Source organism: Leucopleurus acutus (assembly GCF_964270905.1).
Source record: "Leucopleurus acutus genome assembly, chromosome: 2".
NCBI lineage: Eukaryota > Metazoa > Chordata > Mammalia > Artiodactyla > Delphinidae > Leucopleurus > Leucopleurus acutus.
Window position 1 is genome coordinate 125,496,396 of NC_139143.1, and position 19,584 is coordinate 125,515,979.

General features: G+C 34.9%; 1 protein-coding gene across 8 annotated transcripts in view; it reads left to right on the forward strand.

The window, feature by feature from the left end:
• FUBP1 (far upstream element binding protein 1) overlaps positions 1 to 19,179 on the forward strand; it is a 34,422-nt gene extending 15,243 nt beyond the window's left edge. For 4 of the 8 annotated variants that reach the window (XM_082863171.1, XM_082863172.1, XM_082863175.1 and 1 more), the window contains 6 exons: positions 1,631 to 1,782; positions 1,868 to 1,947; positions 5,249 to 5,386; positions 7,395 to 7,469; positions 13,502 to 13,647; positions 14,031 to 19,179. In XM_082863171.1, the coding sequence (XP_082719297.1) occupies positions 1,631 to 1,782; positions 1,868 to 1,947; positions 5,249 to 5,386; positions 7,395 to 7,469; positions 13,502 to 13,647; positions 14,031 to 14,039 (600 nt within the window). In that variant the 3' untranslated portion in view covers positions 14,040 to 19,179. The remainder of the gene's footprint in view (positions 1 to 1,630; positions 1,783 to 1,867; positions 1,948 to 5,248; positions 5,387 to 7,394; positions 7,470 to 13,501; positions 13,648 to 14,030) is intronic. The other 4 variants (XM_082863173.1, XM_082863174.1, XM_082863177.1 and 1 more) reach the window with 1 other exon arrangement.
• Positions 19,180 to 19,584: the final 405 nt, after the last annotated feature.

Below are 19,584 nucleotides of genomic sequence, written 5' to 3' on the forward strand. Positions count from 1 at the left end.
CTGAGCCCACGTGCCACAACTACTGAAGCCTGTATGCCTAGAGCCCATGCTCTGCAACAAGAGAAACCACCGCAATGAGGAGCCTGCGCACCACAACGAAGAGTAGCTCCTGCTCACAGCAGCTAGAGAAAGCCCTCGTGTAGCAACGAAGACCCAACACGACCAAGATAGATAGATAGGTAGGTAGGTAGGTAGGTAGGATAGATAGACAGATTTATTTTTTAAAAAAAAGAATACCTTATAAAAATATACACAAACATAAGTTCTGTGGTATGGAGAATAAGTATAATTGTTCAAAAAAATGAAGAAAATAATTGTTGGACTCAGTAATGGCAGGAATTGATGGCAGAAAAATGAATAGTGCATCTTGGTTTTGGATTTTGCTATCATCAGCATTGCTTCTGGATTGATGGACAGACTAGATGGGTTGTTCAAGAGAAGCTCTTAAGAAGTTCTTGGACTCTTGAGTCAGGCTATTTGGGTTCAAAATACTCTGAATCATTTACTGACTGTGTGACCTTGGGGGAAGATAATTACACTCTTCTTTGCCTCTTTTTCATCTGAAAGTGAGGATAATCATACCTACCTTTTAGGGTTATAGGGATTAAATGTTTGAAGTATGTGTGTTTATCCCTTAAAAGAGTGCCTAGCACAAAGCCCTGTAAAAATGCTGCTACCTTTTTTCAGTAATCCTTTTTTTTACTATTTGGAAAGGAAAGGTTATGTATAATTGAAGTGAGGGATAATGACAGCAGTTAGAGACTTAAAGAGACAGGTTATTATGAAAGTCTTGAAGTTTGGCTTTATTGTAGTGAGAAAATTGACAACCATATATAGATTAAGCATTTTTGTCCAAATTGTCACATGGTGAGTATTAACTGCATGAAAGGAATATTTTATTTTAGAACAGTTAAATCTAGTAGCCCTTACAAGTTGGATTATCAAAGAAGAATCAACTAAGCATTATTAATTATGATGTGGCATGAAATGGATACGAAATATCCTGATTTGTTAATTAAAAAGGGAATCTTCATGGTATTCAGAAAATTATGATAAAAAGGGTAAGGGAGGAAATGAATTAAATTATTGATTGAAATGGGGCTCAGTGACAGGAAGGCTGTGAGAAGGACTGGTTTGTTGAGTGAGAACTTGTTACATTATTGGGGAAGTATTCAATAGCCAGTTCACGATATGAGACCTAAGCAATTTGAGGACTGTATTGTCAGCATGGTTCTCTGATTACAATGTTAAGTGAATAGATGTAGAGTAGATGCAGAGAGAGAAGAGCTAGAGGTAAGAACTTGATATTTGATAAGCTTCCATGATTAAGATGATAAAGGGATAGTAAAAGTAAAAATTGTACAAGGAAAGGGAAATAATGGAAAAGGGAATCGCCTGAAAAGAATAGAAGGTAAAGTTAATGTTTCAGTTCTTTGCTAATGCTGTTGATTTTAATTAATTTTACATGCCTTTCAGAAGTTTTGCAACATGAGTGAGGAAATGAAGAAAATCATAAATTTTAGATTGCTTGTGGTTAGGTAAAAGGGTAGAAATGGAAGGTTATTTGGCCTTTGAAATGTTTAACCATTACTGTCTTTCTGATTTTTGTTTGTCTTTTGCTTTTTTGCAGGGCCCAGTAAATCCTTTAGGGCCACCTGTACCCCATGGGCCCCATGGTGTCCCAGGCCCCCATGGGCCTCCTGGGCCCCCTGGGCCTGGAACTCCAATGGGACCATATAACCCTGCACCTTATAATCCGGGACCACCTGGCCCTGCTCCTCAGTAAGTTTTGAGTTTGGTTCTAGGCTTTTCCTCAAAGATTCTAGATTTTGGGAAACTATTTTAAAATTGATTTCTGTGTTTTCAGTGGTCCTCCAGCCCCTTATGCTCCCCAGGGGTGGGGAAATGCGTATCCACATTGGCAGCAACAGGCCCCTCCAGATCCAGGTAAAAGATGCTTATCATTTGGGTGTAATCTGTGTTTTTGTTTGCCACTCCTGTTATAGTTATAAATTTTCTAGTGTTGATTCTACATTGTGTGCATTTTCTGCACTTGTTTCACTCCTTCAGCAGAAGTGTTAGGTTCTGGTTCTACTACAGTGTATAAGACTATTGTGAGTATGGTCTATTTTCGTAGGTCTTTTTCTACCTGCATTTGGCTTTCTCTACTTTAGAAGTGATATAGCAGAATGCTAAAAGCCAAGAGTATAGGAAGAAGTACAGTGTCTTAGGTTTTAGTTGCTAGTGCCATCAAATGTATGTTAATTGTGACATCCATGAAAGAATAGTGTATATTTATTTATAAAATTGTGTGAGAGTCAGTTGGAGTGTTTAATCCTTGGGCATTAAACTTCCAAATTCTCAAATAAGATATGTAAGTTGCCTATTTTAGTATTTCTGATATAACTTCACATTAGTAAAAAGCAGGCCTGTATTAAATATCTGCATGTTGGAACTCAGATTAATCTAGTTAAATATTTTCTCTGTTCAGATGTGATTTTTATCTGTTACATTTTATTCTATCCTTGAATCTTTTCCCACCCTGTGGTTTTCTTTCCATCACAGTCAAAGAGCATTAATTGAAACCAGTAACTTTTATTTATGATCCCTTTTTTTTTCCTCACCTACTACATACCTCTTAGGCCTCTTTCATTGGAGTAGTTTCAAGGAAGGTACTGAATTAAGGATTCCTTTTCACACTAGTATACTTACTTTTTAGTTTAGTTTTTTGTGTGTGTGTGTGGTACGCGGGCCTCTCACTGTTGTGGCCTCTCCCGTTGCGGAGCACAGGCTCCGGCCACGCAGGCTCAGCGGCCATGGCTCACGGGCCTAGCCGCTCTGCGGCACGCGGGATCTTCCCAGACTGGGGCACAAACCCGCGTCCCCTGCATCAGCAGGCGGACTCTCAACCACTGTGCCACCAGTGAAGCCCTATACTTACTTTTTAAAAAACTAAAGTAATATAAATGAAATTGTTTTAGTGAATTTTATTAAACATTTTTGGAGTTAAGGGTGGCCCTGTATTATAACATACCTTAATTTCATAGGAGGTATATGCTCTTTGGAACATGATGATACAACATGACAGTTACCAAATAACCACAACTCCCACACGTTAAAGAAACTAAACTGTGTGCGCTAAGGTCTGAGTATGCAGCAACGAATTTACATTCTGTAGAAATGCGTACTTAAAATGTTAGCAGTACTGTGCTAGAAGGACTTAAGAAGGGTCAAATATGATTTATTGTATAATAGTGTTTAAAGAATGGAAGGATTTTTCTTTCCCTCTTGTAAGCTAATTGGTATGGTGTTATTAAGCAGAAGAATCCCACCACTGAAGAGATTGAGAAAATTAAGGGGCAGATTTATATTGGGTAACTTGGATCTGCAGGATTGCACCTATTTGGATGCTCTGTTTGGGTAGGTAGTATGATTGAGAGAAATGATGGGAATAAGAAGTGGTCTCTGTTTCACAGTCTCATTTTCCCACTTGGGGTAGTGGTGAAGTCATCAGTGAAAGAATTGGTTAATGAATGTGGCTTATAGCAATGCCTTTGGGAAAGAAATAACCCATTTTGCTAAAAGATAACAGCTAGGGTTAGATATTGCTTATATGTAGAAACCAAAATGAAATTTTCATTACTTTGTATTAAACATCCTGGTATTTAAATGTGGCCCTATATTGACAGTAAAGTCTGTATTCTCTGAATTAAAATCTGTTTCTATAAAAAAATTACTGGGTGGTTAAAGATTTATGTAGTAGTCACATACTTAGAGTGAAACAGACTTGAATAAGTCCTAGTCATAACTTAACTAATTACGGGATAGTAAGCAAGTTTTGAACCTCTCTGTATCTGTTTTCTTATCTATAAAATGATAAGTAAATGAATGAATATAATAATGAATGAATTTAGTAAGTTCTCAGTATGTATTAGTTATATGTAATTATGAGACTGGTTTTCATATATGGTCTACACATTTTAAGAGTGTAAGTATCAATTCCTAAAAGTCTGTTTTATCTCAGTTTCTCTATCTAGACGTGCTGTGTCATATTTGTATTAATTACTATACAGGTAATGATACTATGTATTGGGACACATGTATTAATTTAGAAACTTATGGAGAGTGGCATAATGCCTTATAATTGTATCACCTTAGACATTGGATCATTCTGGGAATCCTTACCCATTTTTTCTCAAACATCACTAACCTTTGTTTTATTAGGCAGCTGAGAATTGCTGCCCATTTGGGATGAAGGCTAAATAGATAACATATAGATATAGAATCTGGTTAAGGAAATTACATCTTTCTTCAGGATATAAACTAATAAAGTTATACCTATAGTATCATATGATACACCCAGTATAAAAGACAGAATCAGTAAGAGGATTTCTGTTTCAGACTGAGAAGTCTCAAACTTTTAATGCATCAGTTGATTTTTATGAAGGATGAGTGAGGGACAGTCAAGTGCAGAGGACGCATAACATGGTGAAACGCCCAAATATGAGCATGATGACTTTTGAAAAGTACAACCAATTTACTGTGGCCAGAACTTGAGTGTTGGAAAAATATTGACAGCAGGGAGAGGAGGCTGGAAGGGAAAGTATAAGCGAGGGTGTCCAAATATCTTGTTAAATATGTTGAATGATATTCTTTACTTAAAAGCTTTAATAGTCCCTAAAGACTCCAGGAAATAAATGAATTTCAAATAGGGCAGTGACATCAAGTTTATCTTTTAGGATAATCACTGAAATATGATGAGATGAAATATGGCGAATCTTTTTCTTTTTCCAAGGTTTTTAAGTTGTCTCTTCATTGAAAACAAGATAGGACAGAGTTCATAGTTGTAAAATAATTCTTTCTTGTACAGGTTAGTTCCTAGAATTCCTTTCCTTTAGTCATCTGCCACATAAAACTGTTGTGCTTGAGGCAAAACTGTTTTAGAAAAAGAAGGGCACAGGATGGTTTGAGACGAAGCATTGGATTTGGAACCAAAAGATCTTTATTCGTATTCCAACTCTGCCAGTCACTAGTTTTCTAGGAACTAGGAAAGTTACTTAATCTCTGAGCGTAAGTTTTCTATAATAAAAGCTAATGATGACAGTAAAAATAATAGAAGAATTTGAAAGTGTCCACTTACTGTTTTTTAATGTCCAGTTAATTTGGGGGTCTATATATTTGCTAGAGAGGTGTGTGTGTGATTGATTATGGACTTTAGATACAAATATAGAACTTGTGTTTATTCTAGCTAAAACAGGAACAGATCCAAATTCAGCAGCTTGGGCTGCTTATTATGCTCACTATTATCAACAACAAGCACAGCCACCGCCTGCAGCTCCTGCCGGTGCACCAACTACAACCCAAACCAATGGACAAGGTAACTATGGTAATTAAAGAATTTATTTTCTATGTGCAAGTGAAAACCTGTGTTTGGAATTATATATAAAGTATATCGGTGTATTACCCCCAAATTTATAATATTATTTAGTTAGCAGCTTCAGTAAGCAGCCTTTGCTTTTTAAAAACAAGTTACTTTGAAATAACTGCAAACTTTCATAAAAGTTGTAAGATACATTACCAAGAACATCCAGATAATCTAGCTGTTGATGTTTATCTTCCCCCATTTGATCCATTACTCTATCACACGTGTCCATATCCATTATCATTAGTCTTTTTCAGAACCATTAAGACCAGGCTATAGACATAATGCCCCATTACCCTTAAATACTTCTTTCTGTATTTCTCCAAAATTAACGATCACACGGCACTCTTTAATCAACGTTGATACATCTTACTATCCCCAAGGCACAGCCGTTACTGAGATTTCACCAGTTGTTCCAACAGCTTCTCATCAATCAAGAATAATTCCTGTCTTTTTCTTTCAAAAGAGTGCAGACCTTTTGTGAGATGTGTATGGATCAACCTAGGTCCCTTCAACCTTTCCTTATTAAGATGAGGTCACAGTCAGGGTTCCTGCTTACATTATGGCAAGAATACGTCAGAAATGAATGCTGTTCTCTTAGTGCATTACAATAGGGGTTGTATAATGTGGACCTGTTTTATCTCCAGAGGTGGTGACCATGGTCACTCAGTCATGTTGATGTCTGCCAAGATTCTATACCATAAAATCACCATTTTTCTCTTTGAAATTAATACTGTCTATAGAGTTATACTGAGATTATACCACTATTCTGTTCTTTTTTTGGAGGGGGGCAGGACAAACAGGATAATTTTATTCTCATTTTTCCTTAAAATAAAGATACAGTAGAAGTTTTACAGTTCAATTTGATGAGATGTGATTTATAATCTTAACATTTTTTTTAAAAACAAATGATAGCAAAAACAAAGAAATAGTACAAATTATAAAACTACTAGAGCAAAGAGAAAACTACCTTTCTGATCAAAACATGTACCACAGCTAAAGTTCCTTAGAAAACTTCCTAAGATTTCTAAGCTAAACTTTCTTAGGATTCTGTTCCTCATTGAAGGCCTTAGCCTTCATTGATAATAGCTGCCTGATTGAATTACAAATATGATAATTTCTCCTTTCGTCATTCATTCTGCATTTATTAGGTGGTATTTTACTATAGAAGAGGTTTCGGTTTTTTTTGTTTATTTCTGATGTCAGTATGGATTCCTGTTTTATTCAGTAAGTTATGTTTTTAACTTAACCAGATTGTCCTAGATTTGGTCAGTCAGGAGTAGCTTTAAGATGGCTCCTGTATCCTTTTGACATGCCTGTCATTCTTTAAGCACTTCCCTACTTTCTTGCACAATAAGATGCTTATATTGTGCTTTTTGAGCTCCAGCCCTTGAATCAGCCATTTTTCCAATGATCCCTGATTTCTTTTAGTAGATGATGATATTTAGAAAACAGTTGTGTTCATTGCTGCTGAGGTGTTACTGCTACTAGCTCCTTTCAGTGTACAGAGCTAGGAAATGAATTTATGTACATGCATATCTACATACATATAAAAATACATAAATATCCATATGTGTATGTATTTTTAAAACTGTACATTCATATTACCTGCAGTTCCATTCCAGGGTTTCAAAGTTCTTTCTAGCTTTTCCCACTTTCCATGCTTATAAATGGTGAAAGACCTGGTATCGTCAGTGTGTTTTACTTGACCATTGAATTTACTTATATGCTCAGTGTAACTACTCTTCTAAATAAATAGACCATCTTCTCTGTACACTATCTCTGTACTCCCAGAGTCCTGTGTCTTTGGCACCAGCAAGGATGCCACTATCACACAGCACTTCTCTCCTACCCTCATTTTCCATGACAGGCTACTCCCAACTCCTCTACACAAAAAACAGAAGGAAAGGGCCAAAATTGCTTTTTAAAAACCTTAATCATAATTTTTTTTTTTATGTTTTTCTTAAATAAGGAGATCAGCAGAATCCAGCTCCAGCTGGACAGGTTGATTATACCAAGGCTTGGGAAGAGTACTACAAGAAAATGGGTATGTTCTACATTTCTTTTTTAATACATTTTATTTAACTGAAATGTTTAGTAAGTATCACACTAAAATGTTGAAGATTTTGATAAAAAGCATGTTTGTTCCATGTTTTTATTACCTTGGACTTCTTTCATCCAATAACTTTTAAAATCTTGAGGTATAGAACTATTGAACAAGAATGCATTCCAAAATCACTGAACTTTCAGACGTATCATGGTCATTACAAATAATAATTGTTAAATTTGTGGTTAAGAAATCTTTTTATTTCTAAGTGTATTTGTCAGCCATTTACTAATTGAAGCTAAAGGTTTCCCCACTGGCACATAGGACATTGAATATTACCTATACTTTTGTCAAAGATAAGTTACATGTCAGTAACCTAAATGGCACTGGTTAAATTATAGAGCACCAAGCAAAAATTGGTTGCATGTGATATTATTTGTGCTGCAAAATAACAGATAAGAAGTAACCTACAGGGCTTCCCTGGTGGCGCAGTGGTTGAGAGTCCGCCTGCCGATGCAGGGGACACGGGTTTGTGCCCCGGTCCGGGAAGATCCCACATGCCGCGGAGCTGCTGGACATGTGAGCCATGGTCGCTGAGCCTGTGTGTCCAGAGCCTGTGCTCCTCGACGGGAGAGGCCACAACAGTGAGAGGCCCGCGTACCGCAAAAAAAAAAAAAGTAACCTACAGTGACAGAGGAAGTTAATTACTTAATAACATTTGCATTATGAAAAAGGAAAAACAGTCACCTAGAAGGGCTGTTTACATTCAATAAATGTAGAGCATATACTATATGCCAAGCATAGGAATAGATACTGAGAATGTGACTGTGGGCATAACACTTAGGAGCCCTGCCCTTCTGGTTATTATATTCTAATGGAGAGTACAGTTGTCAGTCAAGTACTTTGCAAATATATTATTGCAAACTGCTGTGAATGAAAACTGTACAGTGGTCCCCCACTTTTACATGGGGGATATGTTCCAAGTCCCCTCCCCACCATGGATGCCTGAAAGTGCGGATAGTACTGAACCTTATTTGTACTGTGCTTTTTACCTATATGTACATAACTATGATAAAGTTTATGAGTTAGGTACAGTAAGAGAGTAACAACATTAATAGAACAGTTACAACAGTATATTGAATGAAAGTTACATGAATGTGATCTCTCTCTCAAAATACCTTGTACAAATTTAATGCCTTTTCCATCTTAACTAAGCAGCTAATCACGCACCGTTGCTGTAACCTGCATATTGAGGTGGGACAGCAAAACTTGGATGAATTTCTTTTTCCTCTACCACAATTTCACAGAAGATTTGTTCTTACATAGCTCTTAGCGACCTCAGTCAGCATACGATTTTTTTCTTTCCTTATTAAATGGAGAACTTCTAACTTTTTCACTTAAAGGAAAAGGCGTCTCTTTGTCCTATCCAAATTGCCAGCATCACTATTCTTGGACTTCAGGGCCATTATTAAGTAAAATAAGGGTTACTTGGACACATAAGCACTGCAGTACCAGGACAGTCAATCTTTTAAGCAAGATGGCTGCTGAGTGACTAACTGGTGGGATATGCTAGACAAAGGGACAGTATGAGATTTCATCATGCTCCTCAGGATGGTGCGCAATCTAAAACTTACGAATTGTTCATTTAATATTTTCAGGCTACGGTTGACCACAGGTCACTTCACTGCAGAAAGCAAAACCGTGGATGGGATTCTTTCTGTTCACTGACACTTAGATGTGCACATTGGAAAACAGGTCACACAACTACAAAGTGGTGGAACCAGACTTTGAACTCTTAAGAGAGTCTAAGTCCCAAGCCTGTCTCCTGAATTTGCATTTTTCAGGAACCATTTCAAACCTGATGTTATACTTCCGGACAGACCGGGTTTTTTTCAGATGCTTATTCTCAGTCATTCAAAATTAACACACTTACACTATAGCCAGTTGCCACAAACAGAAGCTAATAAGATAAACTTGCTCATTCTTTACTGATACAGAAAGTATCTATAGGTTAAAGTTTTGTCATAGGGTACAGTCTACTTGTGATTCTCAACGTAAATTTCAGTGTTCTTTGCCATAACACCATGTTTGAAGATCCTCCTAACCCCCACCTTCTTTTCACTTGAATGTTTTTCTGTAGCAGCACAATGATAAGCTATTAATTTTATGAGCTAAGTGAACTGGTTGAGTGATTCCCCCTTACATGTAAATCTTAAATAATGTTAGGTTGTCAGGTCTTTAATGATAGCTACAAGGTCCATATATTTTTCCTGTATATAAGTCTTTTTTTGTTTTTTGTTTTGTAAAGGATTGATTGCTTAACTACTTTGATTTCTTCTAGGTGCATTGCTTGTCCTTAAGATCTTTTTAGGATAACTACAAATAAGAAACCTTAAAGCATCAAATTAATCAGTTCAATCTTTTGATGTTTTTAAATGGAAGGGAAAGAAAGGGGTAATAAAATATCAGGGAGAGAGAAAGATCTTTATCTCTAAGTCAAACTCCCTTATTTGGGAAGATGGAGTTTTACTCTTCCAAGTGGCATAGGTAGGATTTCCTAGGACTCTGGATGTCCTGATTTCTTTTTTTTTTTTCTTTTTTGTGTATCTATTGCAGTTTTTGGGTTTGCTGTTCCCATGAGGTTTGTTGTTGTTTTTTTCCCCACACACACGCACTGTATTTTATTTTTACAAGAGATAAATAAACTGACACCAAGCATTGTAAATGGATGACCACAACAAAAGCAACGATGATTACAATTATCAAACACGAAACACACTCATACTATGTCATAATACTGACATTCAGTCCAGTAAGGATGTCCTGATTTCTAATCCAGTGCCCTCGTCACCAAACGAGGGAGACTGTCTCAGCTTTTGAAGCCATTTCAGCTTTTTCTGTTAAGAACAGAAAATCCCCACTAACACTGTAGATTTGTAAGCTTGCTTATTAATAAAAGTCTGTTGAGGGCTTCCCTGGTGACGCAGTGGTTGAGAGTCCGCCTGCCGATGCAGGGGACACGGGTTCGCGCCCCGGTCCGGGAAAATCCCACATGCTGCGGAGCAACTGGGCCCGTGAGCCATGGCCGCTGAGCCTGCGTGTCTGGAGCCTGTGCTCAACAACGGGAGAGGCCACAACAGTGAGAGGCCCGCTTACCGCAAAAAAAAAGTCTGTTGAAACAGATGAGTTTTTTAAATTAGTTTTGTTTTCTGAAACAATTGTAAATTCCCTAGATTAGCATGAAGAGAACTTAAGAGAGAAATTCTTAAAGATGAGATTCTGGAGGATTAAAGATGGAAACTTTAAGGAATTCATATTGCTGTCCTATACGGAATGACAGCAGTCTAGATGTGGGTGCTTTTGAAGCTAGAATGAAGGGAACTTCTGTAAAAAAGTAAACACCCTAAAGAGAAATAGGGTTTCAGAATAGAGACAGGCAGTTTCTATTTGGAGGAAAGTAAATGAAGGCATTTTGGGATAAGTTTGACTTGAGGCAGAGTCCCTTTTAATGTTAAGCACTGATATGGTGGACTCTGAACCCTTAGCATATGGTACCTAGCCTAAAAGAGCCAGGCGAGAGTGGTTGTGGGAAAGATGCAGGTGTGTGGAGAAATAACTGAGGATGAAATCAAGCAAGACTGTCGCTTGGGCTGTAATAGAATGTTACATATGAACTCTAGGACAAGTCTTATCTCTTGAATGAAATGAAATTAAGACTTTATACATTGTAAAGTTACATGTAAATGTTAAGTATTGTTCTTCTAAATTATCTCATATCAAAACAATTTTTGAAACTGAGAAGAATAAAGGGAACAAGTTAAGGACATGGCTTTCCAAAGGGCAAGAGGCTAGGGGAAGAGCCAAAACATAAATAGATTAGGTAGGAACAGTTCTTTTCCTGCTTTCACCTGGGCAAAAAGAATGACATTTGCCCTTCACATAGGAGTGGAATGAGTTTTTCTGTGGACGCTTTCAAGATTGGAATGTCAAATGCTGATGACTTCCTTAACCAACTGTTTATTTTTCTTAGAGTCTAACATGTTTACTTTTAGCTTTCCACAGGGATATTTGAGTTTGGGATGGGGGGTGTTTTTCAGGGAACATTTGAGTTTGATGAATTTTCTTGATATGTCTCCCTGATATTGTTATTTTTTTGCCTTTAAAATATGACTATCTCTTAACAATGAGGTTTAGTTCCATTTGTAAACCTGAAGTGGAAAGTGTTGCTGTCTTAAATAAGTTTGGCTTCAAGTCAGCAAGTTTTCAAGTGTGCAGTTTGTAAGAAAATGTTGTATGGTTTTATTACTATTGGTACCAAGATATTTGGCAGTTGTTTAAATACTGAAACTGGTTTTAGATTTACTTGAATTGTGTCTCATAAGATCAAAATGTTAGACTCACTTCCTCTTTGAAAAGAGTATGGAAAACAAAGTGTGAGAATTTTGTTTACAGTATATGGGATTTCTCTGTGCTGTTGCCCATATAAGTAGGGGGGAGTTTCTTGCATTTTTTAAGTTAGTCACAAATCTTAAATTTTTATTTACTCAGTTGCTTTTATTCTTTGGCCAATTTTGTGATGGTGAATAGACCACTTTCTAAAACTATAAAGTTGCCTTTTTGGCAACATCTAACAGACAAAAACAGCTTTCTGCCAGTATTTTTTGTCTAGCTGTAATAATTTTATAAAAGATAAATTACAAACTAAATAAATTTTTTTTTCAAATAAAGGAGTTAAATAGGGAAACTCAGGTTCTCTTTCTCTCCAACTTTTTGTTTCAAATTTTTTTATACCTTCAGAAAATTGGAAAAATAGTACAGCGAACACCCATGTTTATATTTCCTATCCAGATTGACCATTTTCAAAAAGTTTGCAACATGTACTTTGTATGTATACTTTTTTTGGTGCCTGAGCCATTTCAAAGTAAGTTGCCAACTGTTGCTCTAAATAAATTTTCAATAATATCAACATATTTAAGTTTCCCTGGTTGTCAGAAAAAGTGTCTTTTGTAGCTATTTGTTTGTTGGGGGGGCGGGGGGGAGCTTGGTTTTGTTTTTTAAATCCAGAGACCATTCAAGGTTCATGCATCGCATTTGAGTATGTCTCTTTAGTCTCTTAATTCCAGAAAGTCACCTAGAAGAACGTACTTGCGCAAGCTGTTGAGCTTTGTGTTTCATTGATTTTGCTTCTTAGAACCTCTTCAGTAGTGATTATTCTTTATGTCCTTCATCAAGATATTTTTAATAAAATTGTGTTGTAATTTGGACACAGCATATTAAAACTTTAAATGTCATATTAAAAGATATCTTGAAGATTAGTGTTTATACATGTAGTTTATAGGTTACTTATCAGGAAACAAAAATGTTGGCCAGATCTTAAAATAATGAAGTCTTTAAATAATAGCTTTTAAGTGGGTTTTTTTCCCCCAAAAATGTTTTTTTCTCCATTGAAGATTTACATTTTATTTAAAATTTGTAGTGTAACAAATCCAAATGGATAAGAAAACAAAAGAAAAAAAATAGTGGGCCATCCATTCCTCCCAGCATCACCACTGGGGAACCGTGGACTGCTGTTCCAGACTGAATTTAGAGCATTAATTCTGTAATTGAATCGAGATTATGCCTAAATGTTTACCTATCTTAGTTAAAACTATGTGGATGGCTTTGTTTTTTATTAATAGTGATGCTCTAGAACTAAAAGTTACGATTAGTATAAGGCAAAAAGAAAATAAAAGAGCATTTAGATTTTTTTTTTTTAATTACAGAGTAGTTTTCTGACACTAATGAATATTTAAAATAAAACAGGAGCAATTCTGACCCTCTGTGCTTTTGTTTTTATAACCTGTACTTACAGTGGATATAATTTTGTATTAAAATTTAGGGGGTTTTTTTTAGGTCAACAAGGGCAGACACAAGATTATTCAAAGGCTTGGGAGGAATATTACAAGAAGCAAGGTATTGTTTTTATTAGAACTGAGATTCTTTGGGGCTTTTAGTTGTGGTTACAGCAACAAAGTTGTTTTGTTTTCTCAAAGGTCAAGCAGTTCCTGCCCCTACTGGTGCTCCACCAGGTGGTCAGCCAGATTATAGTGCAGCCTGGGCTGAGTACTATAGACAACAAGCAGCCTACTACGCCCAGACAAGTCCCCAGGGAATGCCACAGCATCCTCCAGCACCTCAGGTATAATAAATTTGCTAATGTGTTGATTTCAACTCCAGTCCTGTTTTCTGCATGTTTACTGTTGTCTGGGATTATGTTTGCCTTTTAAATTTTTATCAGGCAAAGTATAACTAAATGAAGTACTGTGGTATATTGTTTGGGTTTTTTTGTTTGTTTGTTTGTTTTTTACAATGCTTTCTGGCATCTGAGTGCTAGATATCTCTATAATGCCTTTGATTTTAAAAATAAATTTTTTTCCCCCAGGGATTTGCAAATCATGCAAGAAGCCACCACCATTTATATTAACCAGTTTTTCTTTCTTAAAGGATTCACTCCTGAGTTAGCTCCATTTAAAGGATTTTCTTTAACTTTTTGTGTATTTCTTATGTATCTCTTCTGCACAGGGCCAATAATAAGAAGTGGACAATACAGTATTTGCTTCATTGTGTGGGGGAAAAAAACCTTTGTTAAATATATGGATGCAGACGGCTTGATGAAGATCTTAATTTTGTTTTTGGTTTAAAATAGTGTTTTTTCTTTCTTTCTTTCTTTCTTTTTTTTCTTTTTTTTTTTTGAAAATGTACAAAATATCTATCACTACTGATAGGAGGTTAATATTTCTGTGTAGAAATGAAAATTGGTTTGTTTTTAGTATTTAGTGTAGATGTACACATTCCAGCAAATGTATTTGCAACTATTATGTGGTCAATGCTTTGTGATATAAATGTACTTTTTTCAATGTATACTTTCACTTTTAAAATGCCTGTTTTGTGCTTTACAATAAATGATATGAAACCTCCTGTGTCGGTAAGTTGGATATGTGGGTATTTAAAGGATTCATAATTTCTTAGCAATGATAAATTAAGATACATATACACAAATATATAAGCTTTCCCCATGAAATATTAATTTGAGTTTTTAAACACTGGCATGTTTTTTTCCCCCTTGCAGTATAGTAGTAGATTGGAGGATCTTTTCCATTTATTGTATTTGGCTGTTTCAGCACAAGTAATCCTGATATCTTCATTTTTTTCCCCTTCTGTTTGATTAAAAACTGCATGTGTGTACAGTGATCTTTTGGCATACTTCCATTGCATTAACAGTGAAATTTCCTTTTATACATGACCACTGTTTCAGACCTGTACTGCTGCTATAACAGTTAACCTTTCTGTTTTTAATTTGATAATTACTTGATTTCCAAGACTGTTTCAGTTTTCGGATAGTGAATATGAGTAGTCTATAAGAAGAACAGTTTTTTCATGTAAAGCAGCTCTTGCAAATGTATACAATATTAGAGTGTTTCTTTCTAAATTTAGGGTAGAAAAAGTAGTAGTGTGCAAAAAGTATAGCTACAGTGCATCTGCCATTGAAACATTATTGGGGTATGAAAATGTTCAAGTTTTTTTTTTCTTTTTTTTCTTTTTGCAGTATAGATAAGCTTTGTTTTGTAAATGCACAAGTCCAATCATTGAATCAACTTAATTTTTTTATGTACTTAAAATCATTTTATTACTCTATAACACTCATGCTGAAGTTCTGATATTTTGTTGAAATCCATTGTTTTACTCTTTGCATATTTGTTGGCTCTTTGCATATTAATATATTAGACTACATGCAAATACAGTCTGTCTTGCCATTGTCTGTTGAAGTGCAGGTTTGATCCAGCCAGTATAGAACTAGCTCTGTAGGGGTGAGGAGGACTGTGCTGTGTATCATCCTTGATTGTGTTCCTTCAAGGAGCATTGCACTGTAAGTACATCAGAATGACAAATTGATGAACTGCAACAGTATCTTTTTGTCAATGTTCCACATAATGCAAATGCCATACTTTGTGTGAATATTATGTTGGAATACAGTGCTTATATCTTGGAAAACCATAACTGCTTCTTAATTTAACGTAGAATAATTCATAGGTCTGTATTTTTTTTTAAAGTGAGCTTAATGGGTAAGTATTTTTGATATGCTTTAGCTATAGCTAAAGAAAACTGATCATTAACAAAGTTGAATAGTATTACTCATTGGTGCTCCTAAAATATATTGTTTTTCAGTGTGAAACATGCATATCTTATATATTAATATGAAAGACTTGAAATGTATCAGACAGAGTGGTTTTCAGTTTGCAAATATTAAGCAATGTAGTGGTTTTAACACCATTTCCTATATATATATACTAGTTCTTTCATTGGTGGGGGAGCACCATTTGCTGTTCTGAATATACTATAAAGAAAGATGTGCAAGGACATAAATGTTGAGATTACTTATAGGGTAGAAAATAGCAGTACAGTTCATTGTAGATGTTTTGAAATGTTGTTTGACTGTTTTATAGAACCTAGAGTGACTTCCCTTACCCTTATTTAGATATGGATATGTAGTTCTAGCTTCAAGTTTAATAGTTAAGGAGTTATCTGTTATCTTTAAGAGTAGGGTATTGATGTGAACAGTTTCAGTATTTTGCATGATACTGTTTTATAGATTAACTTTTAGGAAAGTGGTACATTTATTAATTAAACTGAAGAGATAGTTCAGTTGGATTCAATATCATAACTCACAAATTGGAGGCTGTTGATTTTGATTCATTTAAGGTTTAAAATCTTTATTAATTGCAAACAGTGCAATTATTTATACTTCACAGTGCCTTCCCAGACCTTCCACCTTAGGTTCTGCTGCAAAAAGCAACAGGTAAGCACAACCTAAGGACATATATAAATAAATATTTCAGTACATTAATGTTGTCCCTGTGAGGTTTTTGTGGTTGTGTATTCAAAAGCAATCTGCTACTGCTTCCCCAAAGTGTATTTTGTTATTTATGCTACCATTTCAGTGGAAAGTCTTTAAGTTGTTCAAACAACTGTTTACATTTCTGGGTAATGTTTTTTATTTTAATTTTTTAAATTAAAATGGGAAAAAATGATGAGTAGATTGCTGCTGTAATTAAACTACATCCGAACTTTTCCCAAATATAGAAGAATTGTTAAAATTTTAAAAAGGACAGTTACATAGTTTTCAGGATTTAGGAAATCATTTGGTCAGACACTTCAACAGCCTTCACAATCTGTTTATGATTGACAAGACATTTTCTTTGCCCTCCAAAGCTATGGAGTCTTTATTTTTTTTCTTATTCTTGAACTGTAGTAATTCAGTAAGGACATTATGGGTCAAGAATTTCATTATGACTTTTTTTTTAGACAATTCAGTTTTCATAACTTTTTTATATACACTGAAAAAGGAAAAAATTATAAGAAATACTGGCAGTAAGTTTTGGTAAAGGCATGTGCATCAGTGAAATGTTAACTGTATAGCAAATAACCTTTCATAATCTGTATAGCAACCAATATTTTTCTGGTTTATAATACTTTAATAACTGACGCTGCATTTTATTTTTTGCCAGTTTAAAATGTTTGTGTGTTCTTATAGATGATTTTAACTGGTACATATTTTGAGTTAAGATGAATGTATTAAAGCAGCATCATATCAGTTTTGTTTATTCGATTTCTAAAATGTGCTGATCCTTTTAAAACTCCTGCTTATCTTTGCAACAAAGAAAAATATTCAAAAATACTGCCTTCATTTTCACACACAGTGCTGAAGATGCTGCAAGCACCAAATCATAGCTCATAAAATCAGGTCCTGAGATAGTTACCCATAAGAGGAATCCTTTGAGTGTATGCCATTGGTGAGCCGATGAGCATGGACCATAGAAGGGCTCAATGTAGAAGGTAAAATTGGCAAATCATAATTGAGAAAAATGAAATGTTTTCCCATACATAATATATGGTATAGGGTGTAATGTACCTGCTTTGATCACTTTTCATTTTAAAGTGCTATTCACTTGATCTTAAATGTTCCATGAACTGTTAAATTTTGAAAGTCATGTAGTTATTGCACCACATTTATGTGTGTGTATGTGTGTTTTAATAGTCAATGATAGGTATGTTAAGATTGATATTAAGGAGCTCTTTGAACCTTAAGAGCCTGTCAAGTTTTGGTTAGTTGTAGTTTGCATTTTTATAAAACAAAATACATATGAATGCTAATAGATATTGGGGCATTGTTTCTATCTCATGAGAATTTTTTTTTATTCATTATCATAAGCCTTCACTGATACTGCAAGCATTTTTTAAATGGCGCTAATCTTAACCTTGAAATAAATGGAAAGCAGAAAAGGTGAGCCAGTTGATTTGAATGCAATGGATGTTAGGAGTGGTAGAAAGAATGTTTAGCTTGAAATTGATTTATTTTATTTAGCACTTAAACTTGACAATGTGTTTTTGTTTTTAAGATTTCTTAGTGTGGTAGTACTTAGAATTCTTATGGTTTGATGTTTCTTTTAGAAATGGGAAGTATACTTTCATTTTTAATTAATGAAAATGGTTTTAATACTAAAACTAGTGGTTTAATACTAGTTGTTTATGAGCATTGTAAAATACATCCTTAGACAGATACCTTAGTAGTTAATTACAGGAGTGGGTTTGGATAGGAGTGAACAGAGTACCTTAAGAGGGAAATAGAAATGTATTCAAAGTGATAACATTTGTTTGAATACTCTGCCAGGAGAACCACTTCTGCCTGCAAAGTTATGTTGTCTAGAATAAGGTTGTAGAAATTACTAATTAATGAAGATGTCTTTATTTTCTGAAAATTCTGCCTCACTTTAAAATGTATTTTAACAATACCTAGTTAAAGATAATTTTGACTCTGAAAATAACCTTAGTTTTTGTTTAGTCACTTGAGTTTTCTTGCCACAGTAAACTTTTGAGGGATTTTTTTAAATTGGTGCTTTTAAGAAAGCAAATAAGTCCCAGGATTTTATTTTCTTCAGTGATACCCCTATAGAAACTCTTAAATGTATTTGCACATATATATATATTTTTTCTTATGCATGCTCAATGCATTTTCGTCCTGAGAAAAGTGTTCTCTACAGAAACTACCCGTGTAAAAAGAAGATTGGCTTAAAATGGCTACTGTGATGGGAACAGTGTCTTAGGGAGATGCAGCTTGGACTTGAGGTAAATTGAATACTTTACAAACTGTGGTTTAGAGTTTGCTTTAATACCATTGTATGTAAAAGGGTACATGATTGCTGTAATTTTGTATTGATTATGGTTTCCTCAATAAAAAAATAAATGTACATTGGTGAATATTATACGGGAATGTTCGTCTCTTTTCTAAAATACTGAAAGACTTTTTTTTAAATACAGAAGTGACTTTATTATGGGTTTACATTGTAAAATAAAATTGTCTTCCAGACAATTAAAATATAAAACAACTTGATTAGTACATGGTTGCTAATTATTTACAAACTCACTTTAAAAACTCAAAATTGAAGATTGTGCCATTTTTCCCTAAGTCCAATTCTAGATCTTGAAATCTTTGATTATGTTGAAATTGTTTTCTCCTGCATGAACTATTAATACAAAGTTTTCTCATTAAAATATAATTTGTTCAGGCAAGGTCACAACATAAATTTGCTTTTATAAGCTTGAATATATATCACACACATTTGAAAAGTACGTTTGATATTCTCAACACTCAGAACTCTGTATTAGGCAGTGGTTTCCATCACATTTGCTCTGGCAGTTGTTTCTTAAAAGTCTTTAGTTTTTTTGTTTTCTCCACACACAGGGAGAAATGACACCCCTACCCCCTCATATCTCTGCTTCAGAAAGACTCTGAAACTACAACAACCAAAATGATAAACTACTGAGGAAAAAAGCCCACTCAAATTGATAGGTTCCAAATTCCTTAACTCAGCTATTTCAGACTAATTTTAGGTGTGCATAGCTCATAAGTGTTATTCTTTCATGCAAAATATGTCCGATTTATGATTTTTTTAAACATCATTGCTGTAAACATGGGAAATACGCAGCCTTTGTATGGCTTCTGATAGAAATAATTGAGTAAATTTCCCACTTGGCCTTATTAAATTACACACCAACAACGTATACTGCGTAATGTGAA